The sequence below is a fragment of the Rattus norvegicus genome, chromosome 10 (assembly GCF_036323735.1).
Source record: "Rattus norvegicus strain BN/NHsdMcwi chromosome 10, GRCr8, whole genome shotgun sequence".
Lineage (NCBI taxonomy): Eukaryota > Metazoa > Chordata > Mammalia > Rodentia > Muridae > Rattus > Rattus norvegicus.
This window is the reverse complement of record NC_086028.1, coordinates 92937268-92959238: the sequence shown is the minus strand read 5'-3', so window position 1 is coordinate 92959238 and position 21971 is coordinate 92937268. Positions and strand designations below refer to the sequence as shown.

Here is a 21971-nt window from a genome sequence, read left to right as displayed (position 1 = left end):
AATCACTGAGATGGTAAACAGCCGAGAGGGCTTAGCCTGAGGCAGAACAGCAAAGACTTGGGAGGCCGGGGAAAATACATTCCAGTGGTGGATCCCTGCATCATACAGGACCTGAAACCGCAGGCGGTCACAGTGTGCTGGAAGGAGGAGGGGGAGGAGGAAGGGGAGGAGAAAAAGGGAAGGAAGAGGAAGAGGAGGAGGAGGAAGAGGAGTGGAGGAGGAAAAGGAGGAGGAGGAAGAGGAGTGGAAGGAGGAAAAGGAGGAGGAGGAGGAGGAGAGATGGCTCAGCAGTTGAGGGCATTTGTTGCTCTTGCAGAGAACCTGGGATTGGTTCCGAGCATCCACATGGTGGCTCACATAGATCTATAACTTCAGTTCCACAACACCTGACACCCTCTTGCATCCATGGGCACCAGGCATGCAAGTGGTTCACATGCATACATGCAGTAAAAACACTTGCATATGTAAAATATAATATCAACAAATGAAATATAAATTAATGTTTTAAAGAAAAATAAAACAAAGGTTTGCTGCGAATAGTGGGGGCTGGCCTTGAACTCAACGATCTGCCTGTCTGCCTCTGCCTCACCAGTGCTGAGACTAAAGGCGGGCACCACCATGCCTGACTAAAACACTCTTCTCCATTCGTGTGTACTAATTCTCATCACATCCCACTTAACGGCCACCAAATTGTCCTACTTCATGATTCCACAATTTGGGACAATTGTGGGATCTCTATGGAATCTGGACTTAAAAAAAAAAAAAACAAACAAAAGCATATACCATACCTCTTCCACTTAAAAAAAAAAAAACCCTTGGGGTTGGGGATTTAGCTCAGTGGTAGAGCGCTTGCCTAGCAAGCGCAAGGCCCTGAGTTCGGTCCCCAGCTCTGAAAAAAAGAAAAAAACAAAAAACCAAAAAAACCCTTAATTTTCTAACATTTTCATTTATTTTCTCTGACATTAAAAAAAAAAAAAAAAACCCACCAGGGTTGGGGAAAGAAAAAAACAAAAAAACAAAAAAAACCTTAATTTTCTAACATTTTCATTTATTTTCTCTGACATTAAAAAAAAAAAAAAAAACCCACCAGGGTTGGGGAAAGAAAAAAACAAAAAAACAAAAAAAACCTTAATTTTCTAACATTTTCATTTATTTTCTCTGACATTTAAAAAAAAAAACCACCGGGGTTGGGGATTTAGCTCAGTGGTAGAGCGTTTGCCTAGGAAGCGCAAGGCCCTGGGTTCGGTCCCCAGCTCCAAAAAAAGAAAAGAAAAAAAAAAAAAAAAACACCTTACAAATCCCGCTTGTACTAATTGATCTCAGAGGCTGACAATAGAAGTACCTGTTTCAATTCTTCAAAAAAGAAAAATTAAACCATGACGTTCGAGGGTGGCCTTAAGCTTTTCAGTCCTTTTGAAGTATTAAAGTGATCAGAACCTAGAGCCAGGCTGTGGAACTTGGCCCCTTCAGGCCAGAACTAGACCTGAAGCCTGGAGGCAGCCTTGTAAGAATGACACCTGCTGAGCCACGCCATATGACACAGGCTTGTCATCTTAGCTATTTGACCAGTTTATGCAGGATCCCAAGTTCAAGGCCTGCTGGGCTAGAGTGAGTTCAGGGCTAGCCTGAGCAAGTTAGTGAAACCCTGTCGAGAAACAAAAAGTCGTAAGGCCAGGTTCGTAGTTATAGGCAAGCTAACATGTTTGAGGCTCTAGTCTGGACTTCCTACGTAACAAAAAGCCTCAGGTGTCAGGCTTAAGTTCATACAAAGGATGGGAAGAAGTGGTTAACAACCCCGAAAGCCAAACCAGGATGTAATAGAAAGCAGCCTGTATCAATATGGTGTCAATCATCTGACTTATTAATCATCTGACTTAGTTAACTACCAGTCAAGCTGGGCTTGGGAGTGCGCTCCTGGGGAGGCGGGGTGGAGGCTCCAGGACACAGGCTGGGCTATGGAAGACCACCTGAAAACAATCAGGACATCAAAGAAGCTCGAGGCCCCACATAAGCAAACTACAGTTACTTAGGTCTGTTTATGGGGCTGGAGGTGTAGCCAACTGAGTTAGTGCTGTTTGTGTAGCATGTACAAAGCCCAGGGTTCAATCCCAGCACCACATGGAATTGGAGCACCAGGGAAGTAGAGGCAGGGGGATCAGGCCATTGTCCTCCACCACGCTGTGCAGTCTGAGAGAAAGAACACTCATATTCCAAGTGCGTTCAGGCCAGAGACTTCCTGCCAGTGTCAGACTCAAAGCACAACTCCACACAGAAGATCCTTGCATGGTCTATGTTTTGTTTTTAATTCTAGTAAGTCATCAATAACTTTATGACACGATTATTTATAAACACTTGTTAATCACCAGCTCTCCAAGAAGAGGCAACTTCAGGAGCTAACACACATGTCCTGTTTTCATTATTGTCATGTAGTGGTCAGATGAATAGAAACAAATGGTACCAATACACTCGAAGGAAGGCTGGGACACAAACCTTTCCGTCTTCAGACTGGGAAAATGTTTTGCAGCGTTAACATGAAACCAAGGAGTGGAAAAGGCAGAGGTGCTTAAACACATTTACTATCTTAAAATTTTAGAAAAAAGATCGGATAGTAAGAAAAAACAACATATACACCACGAAAACAGTCTTTCTTTTTTAATGACCTCCAATTTTGTGTCTTCTAGAAGCATCCAGACCCTCACTGTAGATTATGTATCATCTCCTCTTTGGCTATGAGGTGTGTCGTTTTGTTCACCAGAGACATCAGTGAATTCAGTTTCTGAGACCAGTCATTTAATAAGTTATTTGGATCCTTGGGTCTCTGGAAGTTGATGACCCCAGCCAACCTGTCCACTTTAGCAAAGATGGTCTTGTTAACGACTAGATTCGAGAGGAAGGCCTCTGACTCCTGTGAGACAGACAGACTGGATTAGGATGGATGAACACACTCTAAAACCCTTCATCATGTGCACAGGCTAACACTGAGCTAACACAAAGCACTGACGGTTCCTTGCCAACTGCTGACCATGATGATGTACTTACAACAATGGATGGTCATCTCATGAGCCTCCTGCCAGGTTGCTGGCAGCTCCCAACACTGGGGAGGTGCAGGCAAGACCAGGATTTAGAGGGACGGACACACACACACACACACACACACACACACACACAGAGATAATGCAAGCATGATTTGTTTCTGCACTGATAGTAAATGCAGAGTTAACAATGAAACCAGGAAGTGGAAAAGGCTAGACTGTTACCAATCAACCAACACACCACACCTGAGTGTCTCTAAGCCAGGTCTGAATCTAAATGTGACCCTGTAGATTTAGCCCTGATGATGATAATCAGGAACAATGATACAATAATGAACTGGCTCCTAGTCCTTCCCTCCTTTCTTTTCTGCAGTGCTGGAGATCTAACTTGAGGCAGCACAGGCTAGGCATGCGCTCCTCGGCTGAGCTGGATCCCTAACCCACAGTTACCTCTTACAGGCACTATGGTATGTATATACATACAGCTATTCCCAGAAATGCTTGGTGGAGGACATATACTCTGCTACAAGGCAACTACAAGGCCACAGATCAATTATGCTTCTCCCGTGTCCTCTTCCACAAGAAGTCATTCAACTCTGATGTGTGGTGACTTTTTTTTAGATGAATTTTTATAGCATGTTCTTGCCATGACAAAAATGGCTTCTTAGGCTATTAACTCCTACATTTTGTTGTTGTTGTTTTTGTTTTGTTTTTTTAAAAGCAGGGTCTCATGTATACTAGGCTGGCTTTAAACTAACTATAAAAGTGGGGGTTGGGGGAGGGAGGCATTAAACTTAGGCTCCTTCTGTTCCCCAAGATTCCAGGCAATGCCATCTCCCGAATCTTTGTCACACACACACACACACACACACACACACACACACAACCACACTACTTCTTCAGTAAGCCCTGGAGTCATTTTAGCACAACTGGTCAAGTATTCCTCATAAACTTTATCAGCACAATATGTCTCTGTGGTTCTCTCAATGTTTTTACCATATTCACTGTGAACTTAAAATTATCAATGTAAATGTAGTCTTGGGAGTACTGGGGATTGAACCTAGACCTCCAGACCTCTCAGTGAAGGTCTAGTTAGCACAAACAATATTAATGTAACTATAAACTTACTATTTTGGCTTGAGGGGTGTGTGGATTCAAGATAGCTTCGGACACTTTAAATTATCTAAATTTTAAAGATTTATTCATTTTATGTACAGCATTCTGCCTGCATATGTGGGCGCAGGCCAGAAGAGGGCACCAGATCTCATTACAGATGGTTGTGAGCCACCTTGTGGTTGCTGGGAATTGAACTCAGGACCTCTGGAAGAGCAGTCAGTGCTCTTAACCACTGAGCCATCTCTCCAGCCCAATTATCTAAATTTTAAATTTAAATCATAAAAGCCAAGGTGGATTATGCGTGTCTGCAATCCAGCACTTGGCAGAATGAGGTGGGAAGATGGAGAGAGAATAGAGGAAGTTGGGGGAAGCCAGTCCGAGGTGAGACCTTGTGTCCCAGCACATAAATGGACGATAATGAAACAATTATTTTCTCACCCTCTTCTCACAAGGCCACTGCCACACAACAGGAATGGCCAGAAAACCCCGAGAACACATTCAGAACTTACATCTACAGAGAGATCCAGAAGTTGTGCCATCCTTTTCATGGTTATCCGAGTGTAGTACTTGGCCATAATTCTGATGTTCTGTGAGGACACACACAACAGTTGAGTTCAGTAGGGTTCACATTCCCAGGCCAGTTCATTGGCAATCAACACAGGGCTGTGCTTCTCTCTAGGTCCCCCCAACCCCACTAGAAAGAAGTTGGGTCTCAACTTCAAAAGAAAAACCAAACCCTGAGCTATAACTGGCTTCTGCAGGTATTTGTGAACGTGGTATTTCACTTATGTTCACTGGTGTTCCGTCTACACATGTCTGTTCGGAGGGTGTCAGACCCCTTGAAATCGGGAGTTACTTACAGACACGTGTGAGCTGCCACATAGGTGATATAAACTGAACCTAGGTCTACTGGAGGAGCAGCCGGTGCTCTTAACCACTAAGCAACCTCTCCAGCCCCTTGTGAACTTGTTTTACTGACTGATCATTTCTTTAAGTGAGACAGTTGTTTTCACTTATTTATTTATTGAGAAAGCCCTTATTATGTAGCCCTGCAGGCCTGGGACTCCATGAAGACCAGGATGCTCTGTACAATGGAGCTCTGCCTCAAAAGAAACACATGAAACACTTTTACTAATGATGTCTGTGGTTTAAATGCTATCCGGAATCCTGGCACTTGGGAGGTGGAATCCAGAAGACCCACTACATAGTGAGGTGGGAGGCCAGGCCAGGCTTCCTATCTAAAAACAAAAACAAAAAGACACACAAACCTTACATTTCCTAGTTTCTCTGGGAAGTGAAATCAGACAAAGATTTTATTATTCATTAACTTTAGAGAATTCAGCAACCACCAGGACACAGGGGAGATGGAGTTAACTTTGACGAGACCATTCTGTGGTTGGTCGGTCAGGGCTGAAAGCAGCGGGGGCCTCCAGGAAGTCTGGGGTGCTCTGCACCCTCGGCTCTCCCTTCCCTTCACCCCTTGAACTCAACAACCATCTGACTGAGTTCTTTTAATGGTCTCTTATAGCTCAGGTTGGCCTCAAACTCACTATGTAGCTGAGAACTGACCTGAACGCTTAATCCTTGTGCCTTACCTCCCCACTCCTGAGCCATCACACCTGCCTTCAAAATTCTGAACTGTTGTGGGATTCTTCCTAATAGAAATGCTCATCTACAGGTACCTGATCTGATCTATCTCTTCCTCTTTTTGAGAAAGGGTTTCACTGAATATCCCTGGGTAGCCTGATACAGTTATATATCATAGACTGAAATCAAACTCGGGGGTTTGAAGTTGAAACTCTTGCCTCAGCTTCCTGTGTGCTGGGATGACAGGAGTGTGCTACTGTACCTGACTAGTTATCTGTTCAGAAAAGCCAAAAAGACAAACGTAAGATAAACTCTGGTACTGTCTGCAAAGAGTAAATGTCTAAAATACCGCTTTCAGTATTGAGGACAGAGGAAAATTAGTTCTGAAGAATTAAAAACACAGGGTCTGATACCCTCTTCTGGCCTTCACAGGTACTTCACTGGTACACAAGCAAGCAAACATATAAAATAAAAATAAAATAAAACAAAACAGTTTTCAGCTGGGCCTGGTGTATGTCCTTGTAACCAGTACTTGGGGGGCACAGGCAGCAGAGTCATTGCAAGTCAGGGCCAGCCTGGCCCATGTAGTGAGCTGCAGGCTCTTCAGAGCTGCACACTGAGAGCTGTTCCCACGCCCCCTTCATCAGAAAGGGAAGTCGTTTATGTTTGGATCAGCCACTCTTACTTCTAAGACAATTCGAAAGGTAAAGTGTGGGCTGGCAGGCTGCCCGATTCTTACATGCTCCACGACTCTGTTCTTCAAGTCTTTCCACCGTTTTTCACCTTCTTCTGTAGAACTGAAGACGTCAGTTGCTGGGGTCTCCGAGGAGCCCTTCCGTAGCTCCACCCCATAGTCCTCAACAAGTGTGGACCAGCGCATCAGCTCCATTGTGGTAAAAAGCTTCAGCAGATCCCTGCAGAGTACAGACAGCTCAGTATCTGAGATCCATCTAACAAAGTCAGTGTTGCCAACACCAAGTCCCAAATACAAAGTGCTTCCTGACCGGAAGCTTCCTTCTCACCATATTGATGACGTGTGTGAGTGTGTGTGTGAGTGTGTGTGAGTGAATGAGTGTGTGAGTGTGAGTGTGTGAATGAGTGTGTGAGTGTGAGTGTGTGAGTGAATGAGTGTGAGTGTGTGTGAGTGAATGAGTGTGTGTGAGTGTGTGTGAGTGAATGAGTGTGAGTGAGAGTGTGTGAGTGTGAGTGTATGAGTGTGTATGAGTGTGTGTGAGTGAATGAGTGTGTGAGTGTGAAGTGTGAGTGTGTGTGTGTGTGTGTGTGCATGGACCCTATGGTCCATGACTATGTCAGAAGACAGTGTGTGGGAGTTGGTTCTATCCCACCATGTGGGTTCTGGGTCCAGGCTATTGGTGATAAACCTGTTGAGAACAGCAGGCTGTAACGCACTACGTCAGTGTTTTTGGCAGCACTAACTTTGACACTGTCGCAGCAGGGACTTTTTTCCCTACTGCAGTCTTGCAGCAGGCATGGGCACAGGCGGAGGGAGCAGTCTGGAGTGGGTTTCCACAGTGACACATGCACTCACTTGTATTTGGGAATCTCTTCCAGCTTCTTGTCACTACTTATCCGGTGAACCAAATCTGACTGCTCATTGTCAAAAGGAGCCAGGATAACATAGAGAACAACACTCTTCAGAGCCTAAGGAAGTTGCAGACAATAGTTCATATGTAACTGGAAACATAACGGGATTGAGTAAACGGTGAAAGAGTGAAACAGTATATGTTCTAATTCTTATTTTAACTCAGATAGTCTTAAAAGGGGCCAGGCATACTCTTTAATCCTAGTACTTGAAGGCAGAGGCAGGGGAGCCCATGAGTTTTAGGTCAGCCTGGTCTACACAGCAAGTTTCAGACCCTGTCTTTTTCTTTTTTTTAAGATTTATTATATATTTTATGTATGTGAGTACACTGTCGCTGTCTTCACCAGAAGAGGGCATCAGATACCATTACAGATGGTTGTGAGCCACCATGTGGCTGCTGGGAATTGAACTCAGGACCTCTGGAAGAGCAGTCAGTGCTCTTAACCTCTGAGCCCTTACAGCAGTTTTTATAGCAGCTCTGGTGGCATATACTTTTAGTTCTAGGAGTGGGAGATAGATGCAAAATGACCTGGAATTGAAGGCTAGCTTTGACTACATGGAGTTTGAGGCTAGCCTAGAATACGTGAGACTGACTCCAAACCACAAAACAAAAATAACAATGGGAAAATCTCTTTAAAAAAAAGTTCCCAAAGTTATTGGCATCTGCAACGTTTTCAACATGCTAAACAGATTTCTGTTTTGCAAAATAGTCCCATTTAGGGGCTGGAGAGATGGCTCAGAGGTTAAGAGCACTGTCTGCTCTTCCAGAGGTCCTGAGTTCAATTCCCAGCAACCACATGGTGGTTCACAACCATCTATAATCAGGTCTGGTGCCCTCTTCTGGCCTGCAGGTGCATACATGCAGGCAGAAAGCTGTATGATGTATACATAATAAATAAATAAATGTTTAAAAAAAAAAATAGTCCCATTTAGCCAGACAGATGAACAGGAAGCAGCACCTTGGAGGAGAATGTCATTATGGCAGTTACAGGCTATAAAAGCAGGTAAAAATGCAAGTCATCTTTCCCCCTTTCCTTCTCAAGTAGGAATCACACTGAGGACCCTGAGCCAGCCAGGCAAGGGTTCTAGACTGAGCAGCACCCTGCCCTGAGGCTGTCCTAGCATCAGGCCACTGCTTACCTGCTGCCACTTGTCACTTTCTGCCTGAATGCAGGGAGTGTCGTAGATGGCTCTGTAGTGCTTACAGATGGACAGATAGGACCCCTCATGCTGATCCAGCTGAATCATTAAGTTATAGTACTTCAACTTTAATTTCTGAAACAAGTTCAACGTAAGTTAGGCTTGCGGCTCCCAGCCAAACACTGAGTGTGAACAGGCTGTGCAGAGACATGCTCACCTCTGTGTTTTCTTCCTGGAAGAATTTGGTGTTAATTTTTTTGCTGATGATCTGTGTGCGAATGTAATCCTTCACGGCTAGGCAGAGCCTCATCTGCTCCAGAATAAACTCCACTCGCTCCTTCTTCTCCATAGACCCATAGGTTTCCACCTAGCAGAGCAATTCCTCAGGTAAGTTTAAATGACTTAAGTGGATACTGAAGTAGTTAGCCAGATCTGTATCCTTATCTGTTAACTCTGTATCCTTGTTCAGTGCTGGCAATTATACAAAACAAAGTAGTGGGGCTAGAGACACAGCTCAGCAATACAAGTGCTCACTGCCCTTCCACAGAACCCAGTTCTGTACCCAGCACCTGTCAGGTGCCTCGAAACCCCTTCCAACTCCAGGAGATTCAATACCCGGATTTAGTCTCTGTGGGCCCCTATGTGTAGAGACACACCTCTAAGTGCACATGCCACGAGTCACACATACATTTATGTGTATTTATGTTTGTGTGTGTGTATTCCCAACAGAATTGAGGGGCAGTGGTGGTGCACACCTTTAGTCTTAGCACTTGGGAGGCAGAGGCAGGTGGGATCTCTCTGATTTTAAGGCCAGCCTAGTTTATGGAGCAAGTTCCATGAAAGTCAGAGCTATACAGAGAAACCCTGTCTCAAAAACTCAAAAACTCCAACCCCCGCCCAGGCATGCACACATACATATACATGTACACACATATACATATATGAATACACATAGATGAGTACATGTGTACATATGTACACATGCATGTACACCACATACATGTATATACATACGCATGTGTATATATATATAAAATGGTGTTTTCAAGACATGGTCTCACCACTTAACACTGCCTGTCCTGGAACTCACTGTGAATGAGCTGGGTAAATCCCAGCACTTGGGAGGCAGACAGATGAATCTTGGTAGACCGGGACAAGCCTGGTCTACAGAGAGAGTTCCAGAATATCCAGGGCTGCACAGAGAAACCCTGTTTTGAAAAACTACTACTGATAATAAAAGACTCTGAAGGCAAAAGAAGCAGAATGAGTATGCAGAACCCTCAGACCAGTCATTTAATGCTTCCGAAGTTCAGTTTCCTTGGCTAGACAATTTAAGCACAGTGCTGTGTGTGAAGGCTCCTGGGATGAAGACAGGAGAGTGATGTCCTGGCCTCCCTAGAGCTGGGATCCTTAAATACAGTTCCGTATTCTGTGGTGATCCCCAACCATAGAAACACTTTCTGCTACCTCATAACTGTGATTCTGCTGTCAGAAATCATAATGTAATCATTGGATAGATAGTCAGGACATCTGATTTGCAATCTCTGTGAAAGGGTCATTTAACCTTCTGCGGGATCAAGGCCGACAGTTTGAGCCACTGATATGAAGGATCTGAGATTTATAGACGATCAGAGAATGAAGACAATGCAGGGAACTAGACCCTTTCAATAAAGTCATTTCTTCCCTTCCTTAGCCCAAGGATGTCAGGGTAACCTATTTACCCTAGTGTGCAGCCTCTGATGGGGCCCAGGCACTGTGAGGTCACTAATGGGACTTGACACTTTGAGCACAGGTCATGAACTATTTTCTGGTAACATCTCTGGCTTTTCTCAGAATGCTTAGCTCTATAAAGGGAAAGCACACAGGTCCAGCCTATCGGTTTGTGCTTTTAGAGTGCCCTGGTGACTACAGCATCAAACTCAGGCTTCTATATGCAAAGGAAACACTTACTACTGAGTTCTTTTTTTTTTTTAAAGATTTATTTATTTATTATATTTAAGTACACTGTAGCTGTCTTCAGATACACCAGAAGAGGGCATCAGATCTCTTTACAGATGGTTGTGAGCCACCATGTGGTTGCTGGGAATTGAACTCATGACCTCTGGAAGAGCAGTCGGGTGCTCTTAACCGCTGAGCCATCTCTCCAGCCCTACTACTGAGTTCTTAAGAGTTCCAGCTCTGGTAATTTTTCTTTGCCAAACCATTTTGGTCGAGAAATTTAACTGTTATCAATCATTCATTAAAAATAAAGCCGATGGGGGCTGGAGAGATGGCTCAGTGGTTAAGAGCACCAACTGCTCTTCCACAGGTCCTGAGTTCAATTCCCAGCAACCACATGGGCTCGAAACCATCTGTAAAGAGATCTGATGCCCTCTTCTGGTGAGTCTGAAGATGGCTACAGTGTACTTATATAATAAATGGATAAATCTTTAAAAAAAAATAAAGCCGATAATTTAAAAATAGATTCCTAAGGTAAAGTCAGCAATGCACTTACTTATTTAAATTCTAAACAGAGGCTGTGGTGGTGCATGTCTTAATCTCAGCACTCAGGAGGCAGAGGGAGGTGGATCTCTGAGTTCAAGGCCGGCCTGGACTATAGAACTAGTTCTAGGACAGCCAGGGCTACACACAGAAACCCTGTCTCAAAAATGCAAAACCAACTAACCAAACAAAAAAACCCCAAAATCCAAACAGAACACAAATATTCAAAAATAATTCTACAAAAACTGAGGCCAACCTTTTAATGCTAACATTTCTTCAAATTATGTTTAGCAGGTTAGCTTGCAAAATCAGTTTCCAGGGTCCCAAAGAACACTGTGCTATGTACATGCTTACTCTTGGTAACTTAGCAAGAAGTAATGAGGGATCAGAATAAGCCACTTCCGCAGGAGAATACTGCCAACTCTGCATGTAAGCCCACAGGGCCCCACAACACCTTACCTGTAACTCCTGCAGGATGGAGGCGGCCTCCTTCACGTCGCCATTTTGCTCTTTTATAGTTGCTAAGGTTTTAGTCAGCCTGGCACGCTCAATTTCAACATAAATCTACAAACAGAAACTGACAGTATTAAAATGCCTGCAGAAACATGTTAACACTTAAAGGGTGGAGTTGCACTATTAGGTCTGACAGCTTCATCGTACAGACAATTCATCACCCACACACACTGAGAGACATCTCTCGTTTTACACCCAGAGCCATGATGCAAAAGCCTTTATAAAACACTGCAGGGCTGGACACAGCTCATTGGCTCACTGTTGCTGTTCCAGGACTGCAATCTGGATCCCAGCACCCACATGAGGTAGCTCACAAATGCCTGCAACCTCAGCTCCAAGGAATCCAATGCTCGTTTCTGGCCCATGTAGGTACCAACCCCCAACACATACGAGTAAAGTAAAATAACCTAAAAAACTTCATTTTTGCTTTGGGAAACTAAGTATACATTAATGTGTTTAGCAATAACAGAAGAGCCAGGCAGTGGTGGTGTACTCCTTTAATCCCAGCACTCGGAGACAGAGGCAGGCGGATCTCTGTGAGGTCAGCCTGGTCTACAGAGCAAGGACCACCAGAACAGCCTGAGCTATACAGAGAAACCCTATCTCGAACCCCTCCCCAAGCCCCTCGCCCCCAATAACAGCATAAAAAAAAAGTAATGGGACCACCACATGCTGAATTAATGGCACAGAAAAACAGAGAGCGGCTTTAGAAGACTTGCAAATAACACTTTGCAACAAGGACATGCACAGCTCAACATCTGTAATTCTACTAAGGCTCTAAATCAGGTTCATCTTTTGTTCTGGATGTTGTGCCCTCAACTCAGGTCTGCATCTACTCTAAGCATGTCCATGGCCACTAAGGCACTTACCAGCTCAATTCATATTAACTACAATTAAAAAAAAAATATATATATATATATATCTCCATATATCCAGGTAAGAAGCATACTCGTAATTCCTGTACTCAGAAAAGCTGATGCAGGACCTCCAGTCTGAAGCTAGCAGGAGCCACAAAAGACTATCCATTTTTACCTTTCTTCCCTCAATCTGATCTTGCTAACAATTTAAACTACTAGCCTCTTTTTTTTTCCCTCCTGAAACAGGGCTTTACTGTGTAGGCCTAGATATCTGCCTGCTTCTGCCTTGAAAGTGCTGAGATTAAAGGTCTGCACCACCATGCTTGCTAGCATTTTCTGTAGCTATAAAATTAGTAGATTAATTTCCAACAAATCAAACACCAAAAATCTAGGGCTGGAGAGATGGCTCAGTGGTTAAGAGCGCTGACTGCTCTTCCAGAGGTCCTGAGTTCAAATCCCAGCAACCACATGGTGGCTCACAACCATCTGTAATGAGATCTCATGCTCTCTTCTGGTGTGTCTGAAGACAGCTACTTATATAGAATAAAATAAATCTTTAAAACAAACAAACAGGGCTAGAGAAATAGCTCAGTGGTTAAGAGCACTGACTGCTCTTCCAGAGGTCCTGAGTTTAATTCCCAGCAACCACATGGTGGCTCACAACCATCTGTACTTGGATCCGATGCCCTCTTCTGGTGTGTCTGAAGATAGCTACAGTGTACTCATGTAACTAAAATAAATAAATCTTTATAAAAAACAAACAAACCACCAAAAATCTAAGTGTAACCCCTAAAGAGCCTGAGAAATAAAACCCATGCTCTCTAGCAAGCCTTCCATACCCAGCCCCAAACTTCAACTTCCAATAACATCAACTATTCAAACAGTATCCTTTTCTTTAATCACACACATTTGTGTATGTGTGTGTGTTCACACACAAATGTTAATGCCATGAAGTACACATGGAATTAAAATTAGAGAGCCTGTGGATATCAAAGGAAGGCTGTCTGGCTCAGGAGGACACACCTAATAATTCACTGGGCCATGTTGTAAGTCCACATCGATCAAATTCAATCAATCTCTCTCTCTCCTCATATCTACAATGTCTTGAGCCATATAAATTTTGACTAACATGACCTGGCTGGTGAGATTGCTCCATGGTTGAAAACACTGGCTGGGGCTAGAAAGACGGCTCGGCATATAAGAGACCACTGGTTTCCCTTCTAGAGGTCCTGAGTTCAATCCCTAGCAACCCTGCGGTGACTCATCTATAAAGGGGGATCAGATGCCCTCTTCTGGCACAGAGGTGTATATACAGACAGATTATTCCTACATTAAAAAAAATACCTAAGTAAATAATTTTTACAAAAGTCACATGACCCAGTTAGTTATCCAAGAGGCCAAGGCAAATGAATGGTAAGTTCCAGGTTCCCATCTCTTTCCTCTTTCTCAAAAAGCTACATACATTTTGGGATTAAAAACACTTAATTCTGAGCAAGCTGTGGTGATGCATGCTGGGTACAGTGGTATAAACCTTTCGTCCCAGAACTTGGGAGGGAAGGCAGGCAGATTCCTTGGGGTTTGAAGCATGGTCTATGCAGTGAGTAGAGACTGTGGCAGCACAGAGATCCAGTCATACAACAAACACAAACTAACAAAAGCACAACACAGATATACACCTATGCAGCACAGAAGCACTCGGCCCTCACGGACTGCAGTAAGAAGTCACGCCAGCAGAAACTCACCTTTCCTTCTGTAACCATACGCAGGGTATCAATCAACCGCAGCTTGACTGGCAGGTCTGTGATCTCCTCCACATAAGTACAGCACTGCTGGACCATTTTTGCAACTGCCTAATAGGATAAACCACTCATAAGTGAACTTCAGTCTTCAAACAGAAAAAAATAAATATTTTTGTTTGTTTTGAGAAAGGATCTCTCTGTGGAGTTCTGGTTGGTCTTGAACTGTCTGTATACCAGGCCAGCCTCATACTCTCAGAAAGCCACTGGCCTTTGCACCACTAATGCCAAGATTATAGACAGATTCCAGTAGAATTTCAAACCACCTCTAGAATATAATTAGAAACTTTGTAAGTTAAACAAATTTCCAATGACTTCAGAGATTAGTTTCCTAAAAGTCCTTAAATGCAAACATAAGCTTGAACATCTTAGGGTATAGTTACTTAATAAGTGTGTGAGCTTGTGTGCCACAGCCGACATGTGGAGGGCAGAAGACACCTTACAGCAGGAGTCAGCTCCTCCTTCCTCTATGTGGGTCTTGGGGACTCAACTCAAGTCCTCAGGCTTGGCAGCAGGAACCTTTAGCCGCTGAGCCACCTCTCTAGCCCCAGTTTTTTGTTTCTAAAGCAATCAAGAACTCACTTGTTTTAACTGACTCCTTCGTTTTGACAGAAGCATAATATTTTCATTAAGTAAGTCCCACTCTTTGGCCTCATAGCACATTTTCACTACTGCAACCAAGATGCGGGACGTGGACACCATGTCAGAGGCCTGCAGGGATGAAAGCACAGCACAGGTGAGTGGGCAGCACGAGTCCCTGACTGCTAAGTGCGGGCTGTACCGCTCACTAGGTACTTACAGTCCGGGTCTGCTTTTCTAGAGAGAGAAGGGTTTCGATGACTTCCTGAAGCCGTCCTTCCTGAAACAAGACAATGAACAGAAGCATCACCAACAGACCCAGTCCTGACCAAAGCCTTTGGGAGAGTTAAATCAATGTCCACTCTAAAGGAAACATGTCCTCCACTACTGCTCTGGTTTCTAACTCTCCATGTGTGAAAAGCTTGCTCCTCCAGGGTAGTCCTCAGGTTAGGGTTTTCCTACTAAGGATCCACAAGCTGTGCTTCTTTTCTCCTCTTTGGGTGTGAGTGCCCTAGCACTGTGCCTCATTTTTCTTCTTCCCCCCCCCCCCCACACACACACAGAGGCAGGGACTCACGTAGTCCAGGCTGGGCCTCAAATTCATGTAGGCAAGCGTGACTTTGAACCTCTACTCCTTGCTCCCGGTTACAGAGGTCTAACCACACCTGGTCTGTAGGGAACTAGGGGTAGAACCAAGCGTCTCTGCACGGAGTTGAGCACCCCACCAACTGAGCTACACCCTCAGATTTACAAACTGTTTGTTTTGAGATGGGTTTCTCAGTGTAGCCTTGGCTGTCCTAGAAGACCAGACTGGTCTCAAAGTTAGAGATCCAACTGCCTCCTCCCCACCCCAGGTGCCGGGATTAAAGGTGTGTGCTACCACAGCCTGTCCTCACAACCTCAGAAAAACTGAACCTGTAATAATAATGGTGTCTCCTCTGAGAAAAGAGAGTCTTGTTTTGGATTCTAACTTATCAGCTTAGAGTGGCGATACCTGTTTATCCTGTTCTGTCCAGAACTCCTAACTGGTAGGACTCTGAAGCGTACAAATAGAAGAAATGATCTGAAGACAAGACCCACAAGCCAGCCTGCAAAGTCCCCTTAGGAGGGGCTGATGCAAACTAAATCCACCTGCTGAGACGAGGGCAGGTGAGTAAGGGGGAGTAGAGCTGGGGCACAGAGCAGTGAGGACAGCAAGTCTGAGGCTGGCCTGGGCAATTTAGCAAGACCTTGCCTCAAAGTGAAAAAGGGTCAGGGGTGTGGCTTAGTGGCAGAATACCTCTCTAACATGCACCAGGCCCTGGATTCAATCTTTAGTGTCTCACCCACTGCTTTTCTAATGACAGTCACAAGCAATTTATAAATATTGCCCCCTCTGACATCCATTTAACAGTTTTTAAATTTAGGCCATAAATGTTTGAATTTTGCCTTATTTCCCAAGATAACCTGTAAGACATAGATTTTCTCTTTCTGCTGGGGTCTAGACATGGGCTAGGGACTGAGCATAGGTCATATATGTGCTGAACACACCTTGTACTAGTGACCTGCCATCCTGCCAACCACAGAGCACAGTCAGGGACTGTTCAGACCTAAGAAGATCTGGAATGTGAATGTAACATATCTTAACAATGCTTTCCAGGCAACAGGGAGCTGCAGGTCAGAAAGCCTACAGATCCATGTGTAGTATTAGCTGAATGCTCACCACAGGGAGAACAGACAAATTGAGAAGGCTAGTAAATCACAAAAGACAGAGAAACAGTGTTGGGAAGTCTGCTGCACATTAAACCGTCACCTCATTTTACAGATTACAACTGACAGTTTAAGAGACTTGATCAGTCACAGAAACATCAGCAGAACCAGGTCTAGATCCCCAATTCACCCATTTCAGCATGACAGCTCCCTTACTGAGGATGACTATACTCTGCTCAAAGTAATCTCTATAGAAAATAGTATATGAAAATAAAGTGAAAAAAAGAAAGAAAAAAGTAAAAATGTCAACCATCCTTTACTCACTAAGATAGCTGCCGTGGTTGCTGTCACTGTAGTCGGTTGAGTGGAGAAGAATCCACGGCACACTAACTCAGAAGCAGACACTAAGAACTGCACCCTACTGGGGAGGGAGTCACACTGCTTTAGTCCATGCACTGGAGGGCCAGCATGACATCAAAGGCCATCTCCTTAGAAAGGAGCTCTTGGCCAGTGTTCTCTGAAACGGTTAGTCACTCAGCACCTCATTTAATACTGACCCCACAGGCTCTACTTTGCAATGTCCCTGAACTACACCCAATATTAACTTTGTAATCTCAGTAAAATTTATACTCTGAAATTGACGCTGTCCTCAGACCTGCAATGATCATTCTGACCTGGCTTCCTGTAGGGCAAGCTTAGAGGTAAGAGCTGTTCACACTTAGTATCTTAGTCGGTGTTCTACTGCTGTGAAGAGATGCTATGACCAAGGCGACTCTCTTAAGAGAAAACATTTAATTGGGGACTTGCTTCAAGCTTCAGAGGTTTGGTACATTATCATAATGGTGGGGAGCATGGCAGCAGGTAGGCAGGTGCTGGACAGTGGTTAAGAGTTATATCCTTATCCACAGGCAGGGGCAGAGATAGACACTGACACTCTGGGTTAGGAACGGGCTCTTTAAAATCTCAAAACCCACCCGACGTAACCACAAGGCCACTCCCTGGTAACTAAAGCAAATATAGGAGCCTATGGGAGCCATTCTTATTCGAACCACCACATGTAGCTTGAAGATACATTCTCATACCTTATGTAATAGTGACTTATAGACAGAGTGGGAACTAAGTGCTCCGTGAGTTCCTTAGACCTGGACCCTTGCTTACTTGTAGCTTCCCTTACACCAACTTGTACACAACTATGTCAAACTACTCAGATGATTTTAACTGGCTTACTGTGCCTGGCTGTCACAGTAAGGAGGATATGACAAGTTAACAGGGCTGAGAGACACTACCATCATCTTCATTAAAGACAACTAGTTCTCAAACCATCTCACTTTTTCCTCCTACTCTTCTATGTTCAACCCAATGACTATGCACCATCTTCCTTCCTGTCTATTCACACGGCTCCCGAAATGCCACCTCTTGCGGGCAGCCTTTCAACTCAATGGGAGTAAGATGGTAGCAGCCGTCCAAATCCAGAGTGTGAGAACGTGGAACTTGTGTGATTCATTTTCCTCACTAGAAAATCTCTGTAGATTAGGTAATGTCTACAGAGTTTGTTCCATGTCAGTAAGAGCCAGGCACCTGTAGGATCTCTAAAAGTTAACATTTGCTAAACAACCCCAAGAAGGAACTAATACAAAGTTACCACAAACAGTTGAATTTTAAAGCCCAGAGTAGGCCACCTGACCAGGGTGCTGGAAGCTGATTTCCGGTATTCTGAAGGGCAGCAAATGCTCCTAACTGCTGAGCCCACACTTGACACACTCTTATCAAGAATCTGCACCTACACTTTTTACCTTTAAATTTTCTTTCATATTTAAACAATGTCTGAAGGGAAATTAAGTGCAGATGATCCTTTAAACAGGAAATGAGATATAGCAAAAATTGATTACTCTTCTTGTTGCTAGGAACCTGAGCGTGATTACCCTAGGATAACCATTGAATGATTTAAGTCTTCTTACAAATGAAAAGAACAAAACTTTAAGTTATTAATGAGCTCAAAATAAAAATAAAACAACGCACACTAAAATGTTCATACACTCCAAAGTAGCAGAGACCAGAGCACTTGTCTAACCTCCAGCCCTGGAAAGGGGTGGAGAGGGAAAGCCATGTGGGGAGGGAAAACAGTGAAAGGCTGGAGGTTAGAGCTTAGTGGGAGAGTGTTGGCCTGCTATGTCCTGAGTTTGATCTCTAGTAACCCACCCGCATACACCCACACAGTTTGCTAGGGTGTTTTTAAAAAACGAGTAAAGCAAAACTGATTAAAGAGATCTAAAAAGTCAACCAGAGGGGGCTGGAGCAATGGCTCAGTGGTTAAGAGCACTGACTGCTCTTCCGGAGGTCCTGAGTTCAATTCCCAGCAACCACATGGTGGCTCACAACCATCTCTAATAGGATCCGATGTCCTCTTCAGCTGTGTCTGAAGACAGCTACAGTGTACTCATATACATAAAATAAATAAATCTTTAAAAAAAAAAAAGTCAACCAGAATTATGAGAAAATCTGAAAGTTAAAACTATGGACCTGTTTTAGAAAAAAATAAAAAAATCCACCTGCTTCTCAGTCTTCTTTTCTGATCCATAAATAAGTACCACACACATACCTTGCTTGGCTTCACAAGCAGTCTTCAAAAGCAACACACACGCAAACCCCAGAACCCAAATGTTTTCATTTTTAACCACTTCAACAGGCCCAAACAGCTTTGGTTTTGAGCCCACCCATTACTCATCAACCGCCCAGGAAAGCATCTGGCACTTGAGTTTGTATCTGTGGCCTACACAACAGGACTTTTCTTGGACTACACTTTGTCTACATTTCCCTTCCTGCCTGAACCTCCCGAGTGCTACGATTACAAGTATGAAGTACACTGCTGGTGTAGCTGTACTTTCTAAAGCAAATGATGTCTCTACCTGCTATGAGTACCATTGTTCTATTAATTTCAAAGGGGCCGTTCAGGAGATGGCATTCCCTAAAGGTAGGTTTCTTAATTTTTTTTTTAAGATTTATTTATTTTTATTTATATGAGTACAGTGTAGCTGTCTTCAGACACACCAGAAGAGGGCGTCAGATCTCATTACAGATGGTTGTGATCCACCATGTGGTTGCTGGGATTTGAACTCAGGACCTCTGGAAGAGCAGTCAGAGCTCTTAACTGCTGAGCCATCTCTCCGGCCCTGTTTCTTAATTCTTTAGCTCTTCAGTTTAAATAGACAGATTAACATCCAGTTTTTTTTCTTAAAGATTTATTTATTACACATAAATACACTATTGCTGTCTTCAGACACGCCAGAATAGGGCATCAGATCTCATTACAGGTGGTTGTGAGCATGGTGATGCAGTTGCTGGGATTTGAACTCAGGACCTTTGGAGGAGCAGTCAGTGTTTTTAACCACTGAGCCATCTCTCCAGCCCCTAACATTCAGTTTTTAAGCATTAAAATATTTCACACAAAAATCCGTATTCGGGGGTGGAGGTGTTTGGGATGGAAAGATGGTTCAGTAGTTAAGAGCACTGGCTTCTCATCAAGAAGACCTGTGTTCAGTTCCCAGAACACATATGACACCTCACAACCAGTTTAGAAACAAACATGCAGGCAAAACACCCATAAAACAATTTTTAAAATTTTATACTCCTGGTTTCCCATTCAAATCAGGAGTGTTACTTGGCTTTGTGACTATTATCCATTCTGTACTTATATATTAAGTTCTTAGACCAAACAATCCTTGTAGAGTGTATCCCAGGTGATTTTTGAGACTTAACTGTAGGAATTTAAGGAGATCTGGGTTTAATCGTTAGCAGTAACCGACAACATATCTAATGAGCAAACCTAGTTTTGAATCCCTGGCTATTACTATAACCTCAGGCAAAATACTTTCTGCCTTGGCTTAAGTATAAAATGGTATTAAAAGTTGCCAGTTGCATAGCATAGAGTGTGGAAATGTCTGGGTCAAGATATATTCTTATTCCAAATTAAAGGCCTGATGGATGGTGTAATTCATGGTAGAGCATTCGCCTTTTGTGGTCATGACACACACACCCCGCCCCCAAGTTTGATTCCTAGCACACAAACCACGTCCATATTGGTTCATTGTTCATTATCTGCCCTCTCAGGCTCTGTACTTAATACCCGTTTGTCTTTCCTATACTGTCCTCTCTAGAAATTACTATCTCAATTTTATTTCATCCTACTCAAGTCTAGTACAAACATCAGCTTCTCTCCCATAAGAATGATCGGTTCCCTTCCGTGTTCCATTAACACTTTCACTTGGATAGCTTACCAACATGCACAGGGTCCGGGGTTCACTGCGTGTGTGTTATCATTTTCCTGATCCTCCTAACCAAAGACCAGTCACTGCCATGATCCACATACACTTTTAGAACGTTAACTGATTGGGCCACAGTAATATTAGAACCAAACTCCGATGCAGCCTGAAGTTGAGAACCGACTAAACCAAACCTTACTTAGCATCCCAAGAAAGGGCAAGTACTAAAACCAGGCTTCAGGTTCGATGGGAAAGAAATGACTATTTATCTAGGGCTTGGGGAGCTTCGGGTTGCGGCGACTCCCGGGAAGGTAGACCCGGGGTCTCCCACTCAAGCAGGTCCATCCCCGGCTAGGAAGACACCAGGGATGAGCGCTCCAGCCCGCAGGCCCCCTGAGGCCTAAGCAGGATCCACGCCGTGACTCAGCCCCTGGCGCCCGCCAACAGCCGGCTGTCCTCCCCTCACCTTGGCCAGCTTCTCGCACTCAGGCAGGCGCTGGTCCACTGTGGCGCTGTAGTCCACCTCCATCTTCACAATGCGCCCATCGGCCCGTTCCGAGCCGCCGTCCGCCATGGTCCTTGCCTAAGAGTCCCCTGCTGTCCCCCAAGTTCGGCCACCACTCGTCACTCGCACCGGAAGCCGCCTGCGGATCCACTCAGGCAGTGTGTCGGAAGCCTGCGGCTAGGACCCCGTGAGGCCCTCTGCTCTGGTCGCCAGTCAGGCAGTGCTGCAGACAGGCCTGGAGGCGGGCCGTTCGGCGCGGGGGCAGGAACGAGAATGGGCGGGGCTCTCTGAGGGCGGGGCTCTCTGAGGGCGGGGCTCTCTGAGGGCGGGGCTCTCTGAGGGCTGGACTAGTGGTTCCAGCCTCCCGCTGGCTTCTAGGCTAGGCATCTGTGTCTTAGGGATGCGAATCTAACACAGCAGGACTTCTCACGTATTTTTACGTCCACTGATTTGAAAACGATTTACCAGAACAATCCGTGAGCCACTTGACTTTTCTTGGTCCTCAGTGTTCCCATTTTTAAATGAGGAGGCTAAAACTGACCCTGAAGACAAAAGTTCTAAGGTTTTCTTTGCATTGATCTGTGAGATTTTTAATTGCAACTAAAAAAAAAAAAAATAAAAAAAAAAAGGTGGCAGGCAAGCAGTGTTTTTGCGTTTTCAATCAATTTGCCGAGCCAATAACAAGAACCCCTAAGATAATTCAGATCACGTTTCTGAGACAATTCCATCTCTCCAGCCTGAGCAAGTGATCTTAACTGCTGAACTATCTCTCCAGCCCCCAAATTGTTTTTAGTCAATTACATTTCATTTAGTT

General features: G+C 44.3%; 1 protein-coding gene across 1 annotated transcript; it reads right to left on the bottom strand.

The window, feature by feature from the left end:
* Nucleotides 1-2637: 2637 nt before the first annotated feature.
* On the bottom strand, nt 2638-21282 carry Psmd12 (proteasome 26S subunit, non-ATPase 12). The gene is given in 11 exon segments (NM_001005875.1): nt 2638-2905; nt 4658-4735; nt 6475-6649; nt 7285-7397; nt 8479-8613; nt 8696-8845; nt 11419-11523; nt 14072-14179; nt 14708-14836; nt 14925-14984; nt 21119-21282. Coding segments are annotated over 11 exon segments (1371 nt in total). The 5' UTR covers nt 21227-21282; the 3' UTR covers nt 2638-2695.
* Between the last annotated feature and the right edge of the window lie 689 nt (nt 21283-21971).